General features: G+C 43.4%; 1 protein-coding gene across 3 annotated transcripts in view; it reads left to right on the top strand.

The window, feature by feature from the left end:
* NAA25 (N-alpha-acetyltransferase 25, NatB auxiliary subunit) overlaps positions 1-17637 on the top strand; it is a 74797-nt gene that overhangs the window by 15969 nt on the left and 41191 nt on the right. For all 3 annotated transcript variants that reach the window (XM_056536584.1, XM_056536576.1, XM_056536590.1), the window contains exons 2-6: positions 1497-1582; positions 1732-1870; positions 3429-3547; positions 11850-11924; positions 13050-13157. In XM_056536584.1, coding sequence (XP_056392559.1) covers positions 1497-1582; positions 1732-1870; positions 3429-3547; positions 11850-11924; positions 13050-13157 — 527 coding nt within the window. The remainder of the gene's footprint in view (positions 1-1496; positions 1583-1731; positions 1871-3428; positions 3548-11849; positions 11925-13049; positions 13158-17637) is intronic.

The following is a 17637-nucleotide window of genomic DNA, read 5'->3' as shown; positions in this document are numbered from 1 at the left end:
CTGAGGCGTCACCTCTTCCAATTGGCTATTGCTAGGTGGCTGTCCTTTCACTAGTGAAAATGTAGTTTGCAGGTCATATGTCTTGTAATGTACCATAAATACTCGAGTATAAGCCGAGTTTTTCAGCATGATTTTTCGTGCTGAAAACGTCCCCCCTCGGCTTATACTCGAGTGAACTCTCTGCCTGTCAATCCCTTCTCAGTGGTCTTCAACCTGCGAACCTCCAGATGTTGCAAAACTACAACTCCCAGCATGCCCGGACAGCCATCGGCTGTCCGGGAATGCTGGGAGTTGTAGTTTTGAAACCTCTGGAGGTCTGCAGGTTGAAGACCACTGCGGCTTTCATCATCATCCAGACCCCCCTTTTTAGTTTTCTACTCACCTCCCCTAGGTGGGAAGGAAGGGTGAGCTGGTCCGGGCCATCTATGCTGCAGGGACCGTCCGGTGGGGAGGGTTAGTCGTTCCGGCTGTCAATTTTCACCGGGGGGGGCCTCTTCTCCGCTCCGGGCCGGCCCCGGACTAGTGACGTAGCCTTGACGATGACGCACAGGGACGCGCAGGAACGCTCCCCACCGGACGGTCCCTGAAGTACAGATGGCCTGGGCAAGCTCACCCTTCCTTCCCACCGAGGGGAGATGAGTAGAAAACTAAAGGGGGTCTGGATGAAGACGAAGGCCGCAGTGGTCTTCAACCTGCAAACCTCCAGAGGGTTCAAAACTACAACTCCCAGCATGCCCGGACAGCCGATGGCTGTGTGGGCATGCTGGGAGTTGTAGTTTTGCAACATCTGGAGGTCCGCAGGTTGAAGACCACTGATGACAGGATTCACAGGTGGTGATGATGGGGGGGGGGGGGGGTCTGGATGATGGCATGTGGGGGATGATGTATTTCCCACCCTAGGCTTATAGTCGAGTCAATAACTTTTCCTGGGTTTTTGGGGTGAAATTAGGGGCCTCGGCTTATATTAGGGTCGGCTTATACTCGTGTATATACAGTATGTCATTTTTATTTTTAAAAACCACCACTGCTGGGGCTCAAAATCTTCCCCCCAAAAAAATCTGCAGTTGATCCCCAACATAAATTGACATACTGAAGATTTAAAATTCTCCCCCCTTCCCCCATATAGTGTGTGAAAGATTTCTTTAAAAAGATTATCTGGGAAATAGACCTATCCACAGGAGGTGGGGATAGGACCAGATGGGTTTGCGATGTAGGGCCTGGAGGGCCTTAAGGCCACAGGGAGGCCCATTGGTCGGACCCGCTGCATTCAGACACTTTCCCCCATCCTTTGATAGGGAATAGGTTTTATTCCCCAGTTAACCCCTTTTAAGAAAGCTTTCACGTTGTTGGTGCTGTAGTGCACATTAGGTATTTCCCGTACAAATCTACTGGGATAACTACAGTGTACGCATCCTATGTGAAAGTACCCTAAAATGAATATCTTTAATGTTCCACAGACGCCGCGTTAAATAAAATTACTCTTTTTTGTGTTATAGATTACTTGGATAATGGGAACAACAAGATGGCAATCCAGCAGGCTGAGAAACTGCTTAAGAAACATAAAGATCTGCACTGCGCCAAGGTAGGTGCCAAACCCTAGTTTTTATCCTAACAATACTGTAAGTGCTGGCAAACCTGAGCAAAGCTTGGGGTAGAACTTGGAAACTGAGATGGTGTTTTTGTGAGATTGAGCAGGCAGTAAAATTCAGTCTCTAATTTTTTGTCTCTTAGGTCCTCAAAGCGATTGGGTTACAACGTACGGGCAAGCAGGAAGAAGCATTTGTACTTGCCCAAGAGGTAGCGGCTCTGGAGCCCACTGATGACAACTCATTGCAGGCACTTACAATCTTGTACAGGGAAATGCACAGACGTAAGGCCATACGATCTCTCCACTACAACTACCCAATGCTTCATCCTCGTGTTTACCAGGAAGCCATAATAATGCCGTAATGATTTGTTGCACTTTAGACAGCCTCATTTTTGGTCTATTTCGGTTAATGGGTTACTATTACCTAAAATGTGTAGCAAGAGAGAAAATGCAAGATGCATTATTTCTTAGATTCTTCTCTGGTTGAACATTTGGGGCTGGTGGTAGAATAGTTCTTGTATCCAGGCAGCATTGGAGTGAAGGTTTTTGGGCAGTTGCCCTCCATGTACAGTTCTGCTCTGGATGTGCTCGCTCCTGATAATTGCTCTGCAGCTAATGAAGTATAAATTAGCTCTGCTCCTACATCATGCTCTGTTCTGTACATGCAGCTGCTACTCTGGGGCATCTGTTTAAAATACCAATCCTGATTATTTGTTATGGCCTCCCTGATCAGCTGTCATGTGGAGCATAGATGCATATATGTTGCAGTTGTGTGCAGACACTTAAAGGGGTACTCCGCTGGAAACATTTATTTATTTTTAAATCAACTGGTGCTAGCAAGTTAAACAGATTTGTAAATTACTTCTGTTAAAAAAATCTTAAACCTTCCAGTACTTATCGGCTTCTGTATGCTCCGCAGGAAGTTCTTTTTCTTTTTGAATTTCCTTTGTCTGACCACAGTGCTCTCTGCTGACACCTCTGTCCATTTTAAGAACGGACCGGAGCAAGAGCAAATCCCCATAGCAAACCTATTCCTGACACGAACAGAGGTGTCAGCAGAGAGCACTGTGGTCAAACAGAAGGGGAACTTCCTGTGGAGCATATAGCAGCTGATAAGTACTGGAAGGATTAAGATTACTTAATAGAAGTAACTTACACATCTGTTTAACATTCTGGCATCAGTTGATTTAAAAGAAAAAAAAAAAAAAAAAAAAAACTGTTTTCCAGGGGAGTACCCCTTTAAGTGGAGCAAAAACTTAGTCTTGTAGTTTAGTGCTACGTTGCCCTACAGTGTGTTTATAAAGCTAAAAAGAGGTGCTAGCGCCAAAAGCTATGGCGCATGTTTCAGTAATATGCGGTCATGAGAAACTAACCTGAATTATGCAAAGTTTCCACCGCCATAGTGGCCACCAGTGCAGGATTTAATATAAATCCCAAATAAATAACCTAAGGGACCATGGGGGAATATGCTGAAAATTGTCAGAAAACAAAAGCTGTTTTTAGATTTATAATAACTTTAAGGAACTGTATGAGATATGACTGAGATAGGATTGCCCCTTTAAAGGGGTTATCTGGGCTTTACAAACTGATGGCATAACACTGCAGCCACTTACAGTGAGTGCAGGTATGAACTGAATAAGATGCAACCCCTTCAAACATTGGTGGGGGTGCTGGGCGTGTGACCCTGCCCATCTGGTATTGATGGCATTTTTAAAGCCCACATAACCTCTTTTTAATGTTGTGTGTCTTTTCATCAGTCTCGCACTCTTATTACATCTTGTTTTAAGTGTTCACAATATAAGAATAAATGCTTCATTGGCATTTTTCACTTGTATTTTAGCGGAGCTGGTAACTAAATTGTATGAGGCAGCTGTTAGAAAAGTCCCAAGCAGTGAAGAATATCATTCTCACCTCTTCATGGCTTATGCCAGAGTAGGGGAATACAAGAAGATGCAGCAGGTATGACGTGTGCTCTAATATTTCCTGTAATGAAAACACAAACATTACTAGTTTTTTGTCTTTTTTTTTTTTATACATTATAGTCAATTGGGGAGATTGATAAAGACCTGTGCTGAGAAAAAGTTGACCAGTTGCCTATAGCAGCCAATCGTATCGCTTCATTCATTTTTCACAGGCCTTTTCAGAAATGAAAGAGGCGATCTGATTGGTTTCTACAGGCAACTGGTCGACTTTTACCCTACACAGGTTTTGAGGAATCTCCCCAAATAAGTAGTGGATTGCTGTTGCTTTAGTTAACCTTCATGCTATAAACCTCTCAAAACATCCTTCTTGTAAACAGCTATGATTCAACCTCTGTATCTCACAATTCACACTTTATTATTTTGGTAACAGCACCCTGGAGACCGTTAGATTTCTTCAGTCTTCCTAGTAGACCCCTTAGGTTCTCTTTATGACACCAGGTTATATGTTTAAAAGCCTCCATGTTGTGTGTTAGGGTACGTTCACATGCGCGGATTTTCGCAGCGGATTTAGCTGCGGATCCGCCGGTGAAGGCCCCGCTCTATACTGGCTTTACATGTGCCTGCTGGTAGAGGCAATACACCACTACGAGCAGACACACTGCAGCGATGTGCACAGCGTACTCTCACATCGCGGCCGCTCTCCCTGCTCTGAGCTAGGCAGAGAGCTCCCGCAATGTGTGAGTATACTGTGACTCGCACATCGCAGTGTGCCTGCTGGTAGCGGCGTATTGCCACTACGAGCAGGCACATGTAAAGCCAGCATAGAGCGGGCCTTCAACCGGCGGATCTGCAGCATAAAAATACGCTGAAAATCCGCGCATGTGAACGTACCCTTACAATTCATTTTTCTCCATTCTTTGACTGTCTGAGTCACTCTCTCCTTGTGTGTCTGTTAAATTCTATATAAAATATGTCTAATGGAAGTTTTGAATTCATGTGTGTTTGGGATATGTGATTGTAACCAATGCTTTAGTGTACAAAAGTGTATTCTAAAAAAACTTTGTGCAGATCCTCTGTAAGAAGTGACCTCTTTTTGTGGGAGTAGTTACATCCAAGCAAAGAAAAGTATTGACTGTAGAACTCCAATTGTGGTGGAAAATCTGTAAAAATTCCATAAGAAAAAGAGAGAAAAGGCGGAGGCGCTCCTTGTGGAGTAAATTCACTTCAATATGAGGAGCAGAAGGGGGGGAAAGATCACCGCTCACCCGACATAGTTGTGTAGCCCATACACAACAATGGAGATCGCGTAGGTTAACAATCCGGGGTCTGCAGCCTTCCTGATGTATGTAGTGGTAGACAGGGCGGGCTTCTGGTTCAGGAATTACTCGGCGCTGACCGGGATAAGGACACCATACAGGTAGGATACCATCAAGGAGGGATTTATTGTAGATAATGCAACGCGTTTCACCGCGCATGCGTGGCTTCCTCAGGCATGCAAATCAGCAGTAACAGCCTAGCCCTCTATGCTGGGGTCAACCCCTATGTCCTCCTCTTCCACAGCCATCAGGGGTATAGACAAGTGTGCAGAGAAGATCTTCTCTGCATACTTGTCTATACCCCAGATGGCTGTGGAATAGGACGACATGGGGGTTGACCCCGGCATAGAGGGCTAGGCTGTTACTGCTGATTTGCATGCCTGAGGAAGCCACGCATGCGCGGTGAAACGCGTTGCATTATCTACAATAAATCCCTCCTTGATGGTATCCTACCTGTATGGTGTCCTTATCCCGGTCAGCGCCGAGTAATTCCTGAACCAGAAGCCCGCCCTGTCTACCATAAAAAAAAATAAAAAAATAAAAATAAAGTGAAGTAGCTGTGTTTCAGTCCCCTCCAGAACCTTTCTCAAGCCTCTAATGTGTGACTAGCATATCTATTTAACCCCTTAAGGACCAAGCCCATTTTCACCTTAAGGACCAGTGTTTTTTGCACATCTGACCACTGTCGCTTTAAGCATTAATAACTCTGGGATGCTTTTACTTAGAATTTGATTCAGAGAGATGTTTTTTCGTGACATATTGTAATTTGTTAGTGGTAAATTTTTGTCCAAACTTGCATCGTTTTTTTGATGAAAAATTCCAAAATTTTTATGAACAAATTTAAAATGTTGCATTTTTTTCTAACATTGAAGCTCTCTGCTTGTAAGGATAAAAGACATTCCAAATACATTTTATATTGATTCACATATACGATATGTCTACTTTATGTTGACATCATAAAGTTGACATGTTTTTACTTTTGGAAGACATCAGAGGGCTTCAAAGTTCAGCAGCAATTTTCAAATTTTTCACGAAATTTTCAAAATCTGAATTTTTCAGGGACCAGTTCAGTTTTGAAGTGGATTTGAAGGGCCTTCATATTAGAAATATCCCATAAATGACCCCATTATAGAAACTGCACCCCTCTAAGTATTAAAAATGACATTCAGAAAGTTTAAGCCTTTAGGTTATCTTCATTTTTTACACTCGCATGTTCTTGTAGACCCGTTTTTTTTTTATTTTTATGAAGGGTAATAGGAGAAAAAGTCCCCAATAATTTGTAACCCAATTTCTCTTGAGTAAGGAAATACATGTGTGTATGTAAAGTGTTCGGCGGGCTCAGAAGGGAAGGAGAGACAATGGGATTTTAGAGAGTGAATTTTGCTGAAATGGCCACATGGTCTACTATTTTGGAAACTACACCCTTCAAGGAATGTAACAAGGGGTACAGTGAGCCTTAACACTCCACAGGTGTTTGACGACTTTTTGTTAGATGTGTAAATGAAGAATTTTTTAAAAATTTTTTTTGCAAAAATGCTGGTTTTTACCCAAATTTTACATTTTTACAAGGGGTAATAGGAGAACATGCCCTCCAAAATTTGTAACCCCATTTCTTCTGAGTATGGAAATACCCCATGTGTGGGCATCAAGTGCTCTGCTGGCGCACTACAATGCTCAGAAGAGGAGGAGCGCCATTGAGCTTTTGGAGAGTGAATTTGTTTGGAATGGAAGTCAGGGGCCACGTGCGTTTACAAAGCTCCCCGTGTTGCTAAAACACTGGACCCCCCCCACACATGTGACCCCATTTTGGAAACTGCACACCTCACAGAATTTAATAAGGGGTGCAGTGAGCATTTACACCGCACTGGTGTTTGACAGATCTTTGGAACAGTGGGGCGTAAATGCTGTGAAAATGCTGTGCAAATGAAAAATTCAATTTTTCATTTTCACGGACCACTGTTACAAAAATTTGTCAGACACCTGTGGGGTGTAAATGCTCACTGCACCCCTTATTACATTACGTGAGGGGTGTAATTTCCAATATGGGGGGGTGGGTCCATTGTTCTGGCACTATGGGGGCTTTGTAAACACACTTGGCCTTCAATTCTGGACAAATTTTCTCTCCAGAAGCCCAATGGCGCTCCTTCTCTTCTGAGCATTGTAGTGCACCCGCAGAGCATTTTACATCCACTTGATGCCCACACATGGGGTATTTCCATACTCAGAAGAAATGGGGTTACAAATTTTGGGGGGCTTTTTTCCTATTTTCCCTTGTAAAAATGAAAAATTTTGGGTAACACCAGCATGTTAGAGAAGAATTTATTTTTTTTTTCATTTTCCCATCCAACTTTAACGAAAATTCTTCAAACGCCTGTGGGGTGTTAAGGCTCACTATACCCCTTGTTACGTTCCATGAGGGATGGAGTTACACGTGATTATTTATATTTTTGAGTTTGTCAGAACCGCTGTAAAATCAGCCACCCCTGTGCAAATCACCAATTTAGGCCTCAAATGTACATACTGCACTCTCACTCCTGAACCTTGTTGTGCGCCCGAAGAGCATTTTACACCCACATATGGGGTATTTCAGTACTCAGGAGAAATTGCATTACATTTTTGGGGTCTTTATTTCCTTTTACCTCTTGAAAATAAAAAGTATGGGAAAACGCCAGCATGTTAGTGTAAAAAGGTTTTATTTTTTTACACTAGCAGGCTGGTGTAGACCCCAACTTTTCCTTTTCATAAGGGGTAAAAGGAGAGAAAGCCCCCCCCCCCCAAAAAAAAAAAAATTTGTAGTGCAATTCCTCCAGAGTAGCCATATGTGGCCCTAAACTGTTTCCTTGAAATACTACAGGGCTCCGAAGTGAGAGAGCGCCATGCGCATTTGAGGACTAAATTTAGGAATTGCCTAGGGGTGGACATAGGGGTATTCTACCCCAGTGATTCCCAAACAGGGTGCCTCTAGCTGTTGCTAAACTCCCAGCATGCCTGGACAGTCAGTGGCTGTCCAGAAATGCTGGGAGTTTTTGTTTTGCAACAGCTGGAGGCTCAGTTTTGGAAACACTGCTGTACTATACATTTTTCATGTTTATTGGCCGGGGACGACGACGACAGTGTAAGGGGGTGTATGTGTAGTGCTTTGCCCTTTTATGTGATTGTGTAGTGTTTTTAGGGTACATTCACACTGGCGGGGGTTTATGGTGAGTTTCCCGCCAGGAGTCTGAAAATTTGCCGCAGCTCAAACTTGAAGCAGGAAACTCACTGTAAACCCGCCTGTGTGAATGTACCCTACATTCACGTTGGGGGGCGCAAACCTCTAGCTGTTGCAAAACTACAACTCCCAGCATGCACTGAAAGACCGTACATGCTGGGAGTTGTACTTTTGCAACAGCTAGAGGCACACTGGTTGGAAATCCTTCAGTTAGGTTCTGTTACCTAACTCTGTATTTTCCAACCAGTGTGACTCCAGCTGTTGCAAAACTACAACTCCCCGCATTTACTGATCGCCAAAGGGCATGCTGGGAGATGTAGTTATGCAACAGCTGGAGGTACGCAACTACAACTCCCAGCATGCTGAGACAGCTGTTTGGGCATGCTGGGAGTGATCTCCAAACTGTAGCCCTCCAGCTGTTGCAAAACTGCAAATCACAGCATACCCAAACAGCTGTCTGGGCATGCTGAGAGTTGTAGTTTTGCAACATCTGGAGGGTTACAGTTTAGAGACCACCTCACTCCTATCCCTTCAGGGGGATCGTGGGTGTCTTGGACACTCCCGATCCCCCTTATTTTCTGGGTCACCGGAGACCCGTATGACCCGGAATCGCCGCAGATAGCCGGTCTGTATTGACTGGTGATTTGCGGCGATCGCCAACTTTTTGGGTCTGGGGCACTTAGGACGCTCCTGGACATTTGCACGGGTCCAGTACAGGACTGGTACTATTGCTACATTGTTTGCCTTTCAAATAAATAGGAGGTCATCTATCAGCCTATTTACCCACACTAAACCCAATACACTGGGTTATAGTGCGGGTGAACAGGAGTACGATGAGGGGGTCACTGACTGAAATATGTACCTTAGGTCCGGAGATATGCCCCACCGAAGATCCGATGCTATATTTTGTGAATTGCGCTGGAGGCGGGCCCTATCGGCTCAATTTGCATATTCATTGTTGGAACCGCTGGTCCTGTGAGCGCATGCACCAACTGAACGCTCACGTGACCAGCGACTCCACGTCACTAGGACAATGAATATGTAAATTGAGCCGCATTTTACTGACTATAGCGGCGGATCTTCGGTGGGACATATCTCCGGACCTAAGGTACGTATTTTAGTCAGTGACCCATCATCGGACTCTTCTTCTCCCCACACAATAACCCAGTGTATTGGGTTTAGTGTGGGTGAACAGGCTGACAGTTTTTTCCTTTAAATAGTACCTCTCATTATCTTTTATAATCCTCCCAGTTCACTGCACCATCATAATAAACCACCCCCTGCCTTTTATTTTTGTTATTGTTTAGTTTTCTACCTTGATATTACTCTGTATTTTCTGCTCAGTCAGATTCACAGACTGGGTAGGGGTGTTACCCAGCAGGCGTGTCATCATCTGAAGCCATACAGGGGGAACGTCTTCCATCACTCTGCTACACACAGCCTAGAGCAGTTCAGTGTGAGATGAGATATGATTGGCTGAGGCTGCACATACCGCCCTAAGCACTCCAAACTGCATTTACTGATCTTGGACTTCTGCCAGGCCAGCAGGAGTCCAAAGTCTGTGCATTAGATGAGGGGAAATGTGCTCTGGACAAGTAGGGAGATACCTAGCGGCAGCTTTTTTTAAGCACAAACAAAACATAGAAAACTTCATTTTTTTTAAACAAAGTACATTAGAAAGATTTTTATTTACCTTAAGGAGTGCAATAGCAAACATTTGTTTCAATGACAGTGTCCATTTAAAATCAGCCATCTCTGGATGTTAGTATGCCTAAGGGTGAGCTACACCCAAAATGTCCTGTCTTACCATATTGTATAGTCTTTTTATGAAATGCTCATATTTTTAAGCTACATTGCCACTCTCTTTAACCTTGCAGTTCTTGGGTGTAATCCTACACTTTCTGCTGTGGTTGGCCTATACCAAATGAGCTGGATTTACTAACTTGTTCACCCAGGTTTTGTACTGTACCTCGACACGTACAAAGCGATTGACTTGGTCCTATCTTTTGGGAACTTTTGAGGAGGCAGACTGTTCATCCTCAGTTTCGGTCTTTGCACCTTCTAAATCAATCTCCTAAGGCTATAGTCCATACTGAGGTTGGGTTCACATCACGTTTTTCGCCATACGGGAGTGCATATGGCAGGGGGAGCTAAAAACTTGCGCTCATGTATCCCTGCCATCTGCGGCTGGTATATAATTCATTTCAATGAGCCGACCGGAGTGAATCGGTCGGCTCACTTTTCCCCATATGCGGTTTTCTACCGGACCTAAAACCGTAGTCAACCACGGTTTTAGGTCCGGTAGAAAACCGCATATAGGGAAAAATGAGCCGACCAGTTCACTCCGGTCGGCTCGTTGAAATGAATTGCATACGGCAGGGATACGGGAGCGGGAAGTTTTTAGCTTCCCTCCTGCCGTATGGGGAAAAACGTAATGTGAACCCAGCCTCATTTAGATAACTTTTCAGTTTTTTTTTCCTGGGGACTGCTCATCCTTAGCTGCTCTTCTGGAACAGCTTCCCTGCAGATGGTGCACCAGTGCTGTCATTTGGGTATAGAAAATTCTAGAGATTTCAAACATTGTGTCCAACTGAATGTGATTGCGACACAAGCTAGTGAGAAAAGATGGGTAAGCATGGGTAAGCATAGCTCAACCTTCCCCTTTCTCTTTGGGAGAATCAATTTGTTTAAAATGATATACTTTCCTAGGAGGCGTCTTTAGAGCACTGCTATGTAGACTCTCGGCTATTGTATTCTTATTGGTGGCTCAGTCTGAGTTTGAGCAATTCGGCCATGGCTCTCGCTGGGGCATTGCCTGGATCCTATGAAAGCCTTGTCTTCTCTATAGATTCCCCACCCGCTTCCCAATCTAATTCTTTCACCTGTGTTCCCACAATGGTTCAATATGGTTCGTCTCCCTTATTTCACGTGCTCTGTTGATCTGCATTTCTTTGTTTCATGTCTGCAAATTCCTGGGGCATCTCCTCTCAGAATCGCAGGAGCTTTTGAGTTTTGATCCATTATGCAACAAGTACCAAATCCCTTACTTATCCTTCTTCTATTATTTAAGATTTGGGCACATCTTTAGGGTATGTTCACATGGCAAAATTTCCATGCAGAATCCAGCTGAAAAATTCTGCTGCGTAAAGTTAACATTGTGTTTAGAGATGAGCGAAGTTACAGCAATTCGATTCGTCGCGAACTTCTCGGCTTGGTGGTTGCTGACTTTAGCCTGCATAAATGAGTTCAGCTTTCAGGTGCTCTGGTGGGCTGGAAAAGGTGGATACAGACCTAGGAGAGAGTCTCCAGCCCACCGGAGCACCTGAAAGCTGAACCAATTTATGCAGGCTAAAGTCAGCAACTGCCGAGCCGAAAAGTTTGTGACGAATCGACTTACTGTAACTTCGCTCATCTCCAGTTGTGGTGAATGGATTTTCCACTTTACCACTCACACGGCAGAATATCCGCTGGGGAAATTCTGCATTCCAGATTCTGCGGAAACAATGAACATTGAAATTCTTTTTGCGCAATTCTGTGACAGCGACCTATTAAAGCACAAATTGTGGCTTTGCAGTAAGGGACCTTTCGTGACCTATTTCCTTTTTCCCATATCAACGATTTACAGTCAACCTTCATTGTGTTGCTCTCAGAATAATTTAGAAGGGAATGGTTTTTTTTTTTATTTTTTTTATTTTTTTCTCATTAAGGGCATTGGATGCCTTTTAGATACTTCTGCTTCATGACATAATTTGTAGCATAGCCATAGCATACCTATGTTCATGACTTAAGTATTTGTGTATCTTGTTTTACAGGCTGGAATGGCACTTTACAAAATTGTTCCAAAAAATCCTTATTATTTCTGGTCTGTGATGAGTCTGATCATGCAGGTGAGCACTGAACACTATTGAAATAACTTTACATTGTACTGTATTGATATCAAAATGTGTGTCATCTGTACCCCACCATTAGCACTGGCCATTGTATTATTCGGGTGTGGAAATTTTAAGAGAAAAAAAAATTTGTCAGAGGGACTAAAACGGGAGCACATTCTACTTCTCCCTCATGACAATCCATTGGAACAGTCCTGGAACACAATATACCGTAATTTCAACCAAAATAGTATGTGAAGGACGGAGATTTTTCAACCTGTGTAGAGGAAGAGTGGTGAAGTTGCCCAAAGCAACAATCAGATTGCTTGTTTAAAATTATTATTTTTTTTTTTTTTATCTGCAAAATAAGTGGTTGCTATGGGTAACTGGACCACTGCACCAGTTTTGAGAAATCTCCTCCTAGGTCTTTATTAATAGAAACTTAATAGGCAGACCTAAAAATACTTGATTGCAATCATCAAATGCAGTCAAGTTGGAAACTTAAACGGATTTTCAAAGGACAATAGTAGCTTACTTTACAAAAAAGTGACATTTGTTCAGATTTTATATTTTTTCGAGGGGATCTGCAAGAGCCTGAAATCTGTTGCCTCCAGCAATGCAATCTCACATATTGCATCCTTAAATATTGCCCCAGCCATGTCCCCTCACATATTGCCCCAGCCACACGGCTCCATCCTGTTACGGCAGGATTGTGCTTTGAACTGTGTGCCTCATATAGACGCACCTAAAGTTTAAGGCAATGCTCACTTGGGGCATCCAGGCCATGGGTCCTGGATCCAGGAGCGGCACCCTCATCCCCTGAGTGCTCTAGGCTGTTGGCACTGGCCCTGGATATGCTTGTTCCAAGCAGGGCTTAATGCCTGAGGAATTGGCCTGCACAGAACGCAGAACTGCATGTCCCGTGCATCGGGTGATGAGATTTCCACAGCCCTGATTACTGTTGGTGCAGCATTAGTGATCTCCGTATAATAATGTGCATGCAAGATGTGCTTCCTGACCATTGCACACAACTCTTTGCCTTTGTACCATAAACCACACTGGTCTTCTTGATGCTTTAAATGTTTTGCTATTGCTGTACCTCTCAATATTTGTTTGAGTATTATATGATGTCTCTTTATTTAGTCTATTTCAGCCCAAGATGAAAAGCTTTCTAAAACAATGTTTTTGCCTCTGGCTGAAAGAATGGTTGAAAAAATGGTAAAAGAGGATAAGATTGAAGCAGAGGCTGAGGTAAGAGTATGTTGCTGATGGACATCAGTGTATGTAATACTACACTTTCCTTGCACTGGCCCATAAAATTGAGGTCTCCTTAAAGGGGTATTCCCATGGAAAACATTATTATTTTTTTTTTTTAAATCAACTGGTGCCAGAAAGTTAAACAGATTTGTAAATTACTTCTATTAAAATCTATTAATTTATTAAATCTATTAACCCCTTAACGACGAGCGCCGTAAATGTACGTCCTGGTGCGTTGGTACTTAACGCACCAGGACATACATTTACGTCCTAAGCATAACCGTGAGCATGGGAGCGATGCCCGGATCATGCGCGGCAGGTCCCGGCTGCTGATCGCAGCCAGGGACCTGCCCGTAATGGCGGACACCCGCGATCCCGTGGATGTCCGCCATTAACCTCTCATATGCCGTGATCAATACAGATCATGGCATCTGCAGCATCGCGGTCACTTAAATGGATGATCGCATCGCCTGCAGTGCTGCCGCGGCGATCCGATCATCCTGCAGGGCAGCCGGAGGTCCCCTCACCTGCTCCGCTGCCTTCCGGGAGTCTTCTGCTCTGATCTGCCTTCCCGCAGACCAGAGCAGAGGATGACCGATACATAGCACTGAACAGGATTAGCAATCGAGTGATTGCTATAAATAGTCCCCTATGGGGACTATTAAAGTGTGAAAATAAAAGTAAAAAAAGTATAAAAATAAAGTTAAAAAAAATTTGAAAAAAACCCTCCCCCAATAAACGTAAATTGTCCCATTTTCCCTATTTCACACCCAAAAAGTGTTAAAAAAATATTTTATATACATATTTGGTATCACCGTGTGCGTAAAAATCTGAACTATTAAAATAAAATGTTAATGATACCGTACGGTGAACGGTGTGAACGTAAAAATAAAAAAAAAGTTCAAAATAGATGCTTTTTTTAATAACCTTTTATTCCCCAATTTTTTTTTTTATAAAAAATGGATTGAAAGTTCTAAATAAGCAAATATGGTATCAATAAAAAGTACAGATCATGGCGCAAAAAATGAGCCCTCATACTGCTGCTTATATGGAAAAATGAAAAAGTTATAGGTCTTCAAAATAGGGGGATTTTAAACATACTAATTTGGTTAAAAAGTTTTGCGTTTTTTTTTTTTTTTTTCTAAGCGCAACAGTAATAGAAAAGTATGTTATCACGGGTATCATTTTAATCGTATTGACCCAAATAATAAAGAACACATGTCATTTTTACCGTAAATTGTACGGCGTGAAAACAAAACCTTCCAAAATTAGCAAAATTGGGGTTTTCTTTTTAATTTCACCACACAAATAGTATTTTTTTGGTTGCGCCATACATTTAATGGTACAGTGAGTGATGGCATTACAACGGACAACTGGTCGTGCAAAAAACAAGCCCTCATACTAGTCTGTGAATGATAATATAAAAGAGTTATGATTTTTGAAGGCGAGGAGGAAAAAACAAAAAATTTAAAATGTAATTGTCTGCGCCCTCAAGGCCCAAATGGGCTGCATCCTTAACTCCTTGGGGACGGAGGGCGTATCCATACGCCCTCGGCATTTCCGATCACTGCCGCTCGCCAGGCGGTGATCGGACTGGGATGCCTGCTGATATCTATCAGCAGGCATCCCGTGGCAATGCCTAGGGGGGGTCCTGAGACCCCCCCCCCCAATATCGGCGATCGCAGCAAATCGCAGGTCAATTCACACCTGCGATTTGCCGCGATCCGGGCAAATCGGGTCACTGGTGACCCGATCTCCCGGAAAATAAGACTGATCGGAGCTGTCAGAGACCAGCCGACCAGCCTAAAGCATAGGAGCGAGGTGGCAATGTTGCCACCCCCTCCTAATCCTTCCATTGGTCGGTCAGGCTGACCACCAATGGCAGGAGGGGTGCGGGGGGTTAGAGTTAATTCCCCCCGCTCTGCGCACCGATCAAAGTCTGCAGTGAAGATCGCGATAAGTGATTTTCACTGTGGCCTTTTAAAAGCTGCAAAACTACAACTCCCAGCATGCCCACACAGCCAAAGGCTGTGTAGTGGTCTCTAAACTGTGGTCCTCCAGATGTTGCAAAACTACAACTCCCAGCATGCACTGACTGTCTGGGCATGCTGGGAGTTGTAGTTCTGCAACTTCTGAAGGGCCAGATATTGCAGAACTACACGCCCAGCATCCCTGACTGTACGGGCATGCTGGGAATTGTAGTTTTGCAACAGATGTAGGCAAACTGGTTGGGAAACACTGAGCCCGAGTCTGTTTCCTAACTCAGTGATTCCAACCAGTGTGCCTCCAGCTGTTGCAAGACTACAACTCCCAGAGTGCACTGACAGACCGTACATGCTGGGAGTTGTAGTCTTGCAACAGCTGGAGGCACATGGGTTGGAATCACTGAGCTAGAGTCTGTTTTCTAACTCAGTGGTTCCCCACCAATATGCCTACAGCTGTTGCAAGATTACAACTCCCAGCATGTACGGTCTGTCAGTGCATTCTGGGAGTTTTCATTTTGCCACAGCTGAAGGTTTGGGGCGCCCCCCCCCCCCCCCCAGGGTACAGGGTACATTCACACAGGCGGGTTTACAGTGGGTTTCCTTCAAGGAAATTTACTGTGAACCCCTGCCTGTGTGAATGTACCCTAAAAACACTACACTACACTAACAAATAATAAGAAGTAAAACACCACATACACCCCCTTACACGTCGCCGCCCCCCCCAATAAAAATGAAAAACGTCTCATACGGCAGTGTTTCCTAAACGGCGCCTTCAGCTGTGGCAGAACCACAGCTCCCAGTGTTGCCGGACAGCCATAGACTGTCCTGGCAGGCTGGGAGTCTTGCAACAGCTGGAGGCACCCTGTGGGAGACACTGCTGTAGGGTTTTGGTGGAGACAAGCCCCATCCTTGTAACCGGGTCCACCCCTACTGCAAATTCCTAATTTAGGCCTCAAATGCGCATGGCGCTCTCTCACTTCAGAGCTCTGTCGTATTTCAAGGCAACAGTTTAGGGCCACATATGGGGTATCTCCATACTCGGGAGAAATTGCGTTACAAATTTTGGGGGGATTTTTCTCCCATTACCCTTTGTAGAAATGGTAAATTTGGGGAAAAAAAACTGCACTTTAGTGAAAAAATTTTTTTTTTCATTTACACATCCGAATTTAACGAAAGTCGTCAAACACCTGTGGGGTGTTAAGGCTCACCGGACCCCTTGTTACGTGCCTTGAGGGGTGTAGTTTCCAAAATAGTATGCCATGTGTTTTTTTTTTTTTTTGCTGTTCTGGCACCACAGGGGCTTCCTAAATGCGACATGCCCCCAAAAACCATTTCAGCAAAACTCACTCTCCAAAATCCCATTGTCGCTCCTTCCCTTCTGAGCCCCCTACTGCGCCCGCCGAACACTTGACATACACATATGAGGTATTTCCATACTTGGGAGAAATTGGGTTACATATTTTGGGGGGCTTTTTCTCCTTTTACCCCTTGTAAAATTTCAAAAACTGGGTCTACAAGAACATGCGAGTGTAAAAAATTAAGATTTTTAATTTTCTCATTCCTGTGAAACACCTAAAGGGTTAACAAACTTACTGAATGTCATTTTGAATACTTTGAGGGGTGCAGTTTTTATAATGGGGTAATTTATGGGGTATTTCTAATAAGAAGGCCCTTCAAATCCACTTCAAAACTGAACTGGCCCCTAAAAAATTCCGATTTTGAAAATTTTGTGAAAAATTGGAAAATTGCTTCTGAACTTTGAAGCCCTATGGTGTCTTCCAAAAGTAAAAACATGTCAACTTTATGATGCAAACATAAAGTAGACATATTGTATATGTGAATCAAAATATTATTTATTTAGAATGTTTATTTTCCTTACAAGCAGAGAGCTTCAAAGTTAGAAAAATGCAAAATTTTCAATTTTTTCATCAAATTTTGGAATTTTTCACCTAGAAATGATGCAAGTATCGACAAAAAATTACCACTAACATAAAGGTAGAATATGTCACGAAAAAACAATCTCGGAATCAGAATGAAAAGTAAAAGCATCCCAGAGTTATTAATGCTTAAAGTGACAGTGGTCAGAATTGCAAAAAAATGCTCCCGTCCTTAGGGTTATAATGGGCTCCGTCCCCAAGGAGTTAAGGGGTTAAAATCTTAATCCTTCCAATACATTTTATGGGCTGTATACAGTACTACAGAGGAAATGCTTTTCTTCTTGGATTTCTCTAATGTCCCGACCACAGTGCTCTCTGCTGTTCATTTTAGGAACAGTCCAGAGCAGCATATGTTTGCTATGGGGATTTTCTCCTGCTATGGACAGCAGAGGTCAGCAGAGAGCACTGTGGTCGTGACATCAGAGAAATCCAAAAAGAAAAACATTTCTTCTGTAGTATATAGCCCCTAAAAAGTACTGGAAGGATTAATGTTTTTTAATAGAAGTAATTTACAAATCTGCTTAACTTTCTGGCACCAGTTGATTTAAAAAA

The sequence above is a fragment of the Hyla sarda genome, chromosome 1 (genome assembly GCF_029499605.1).
Source record: "Hyla sarda isolate aHylSar1 chromosome 1, aHylSar1.hap1, whole genome shotgun sequence".
Classification (NCBI taxonomy): Eukaryota; Metazoa; Chordata; class Amphibia; order Anura; family Hylidae; genus Hyla; species Hyla sarda.
This window is presented reverse-complemented; position numbering and strand designations above follow the sequence as displayed.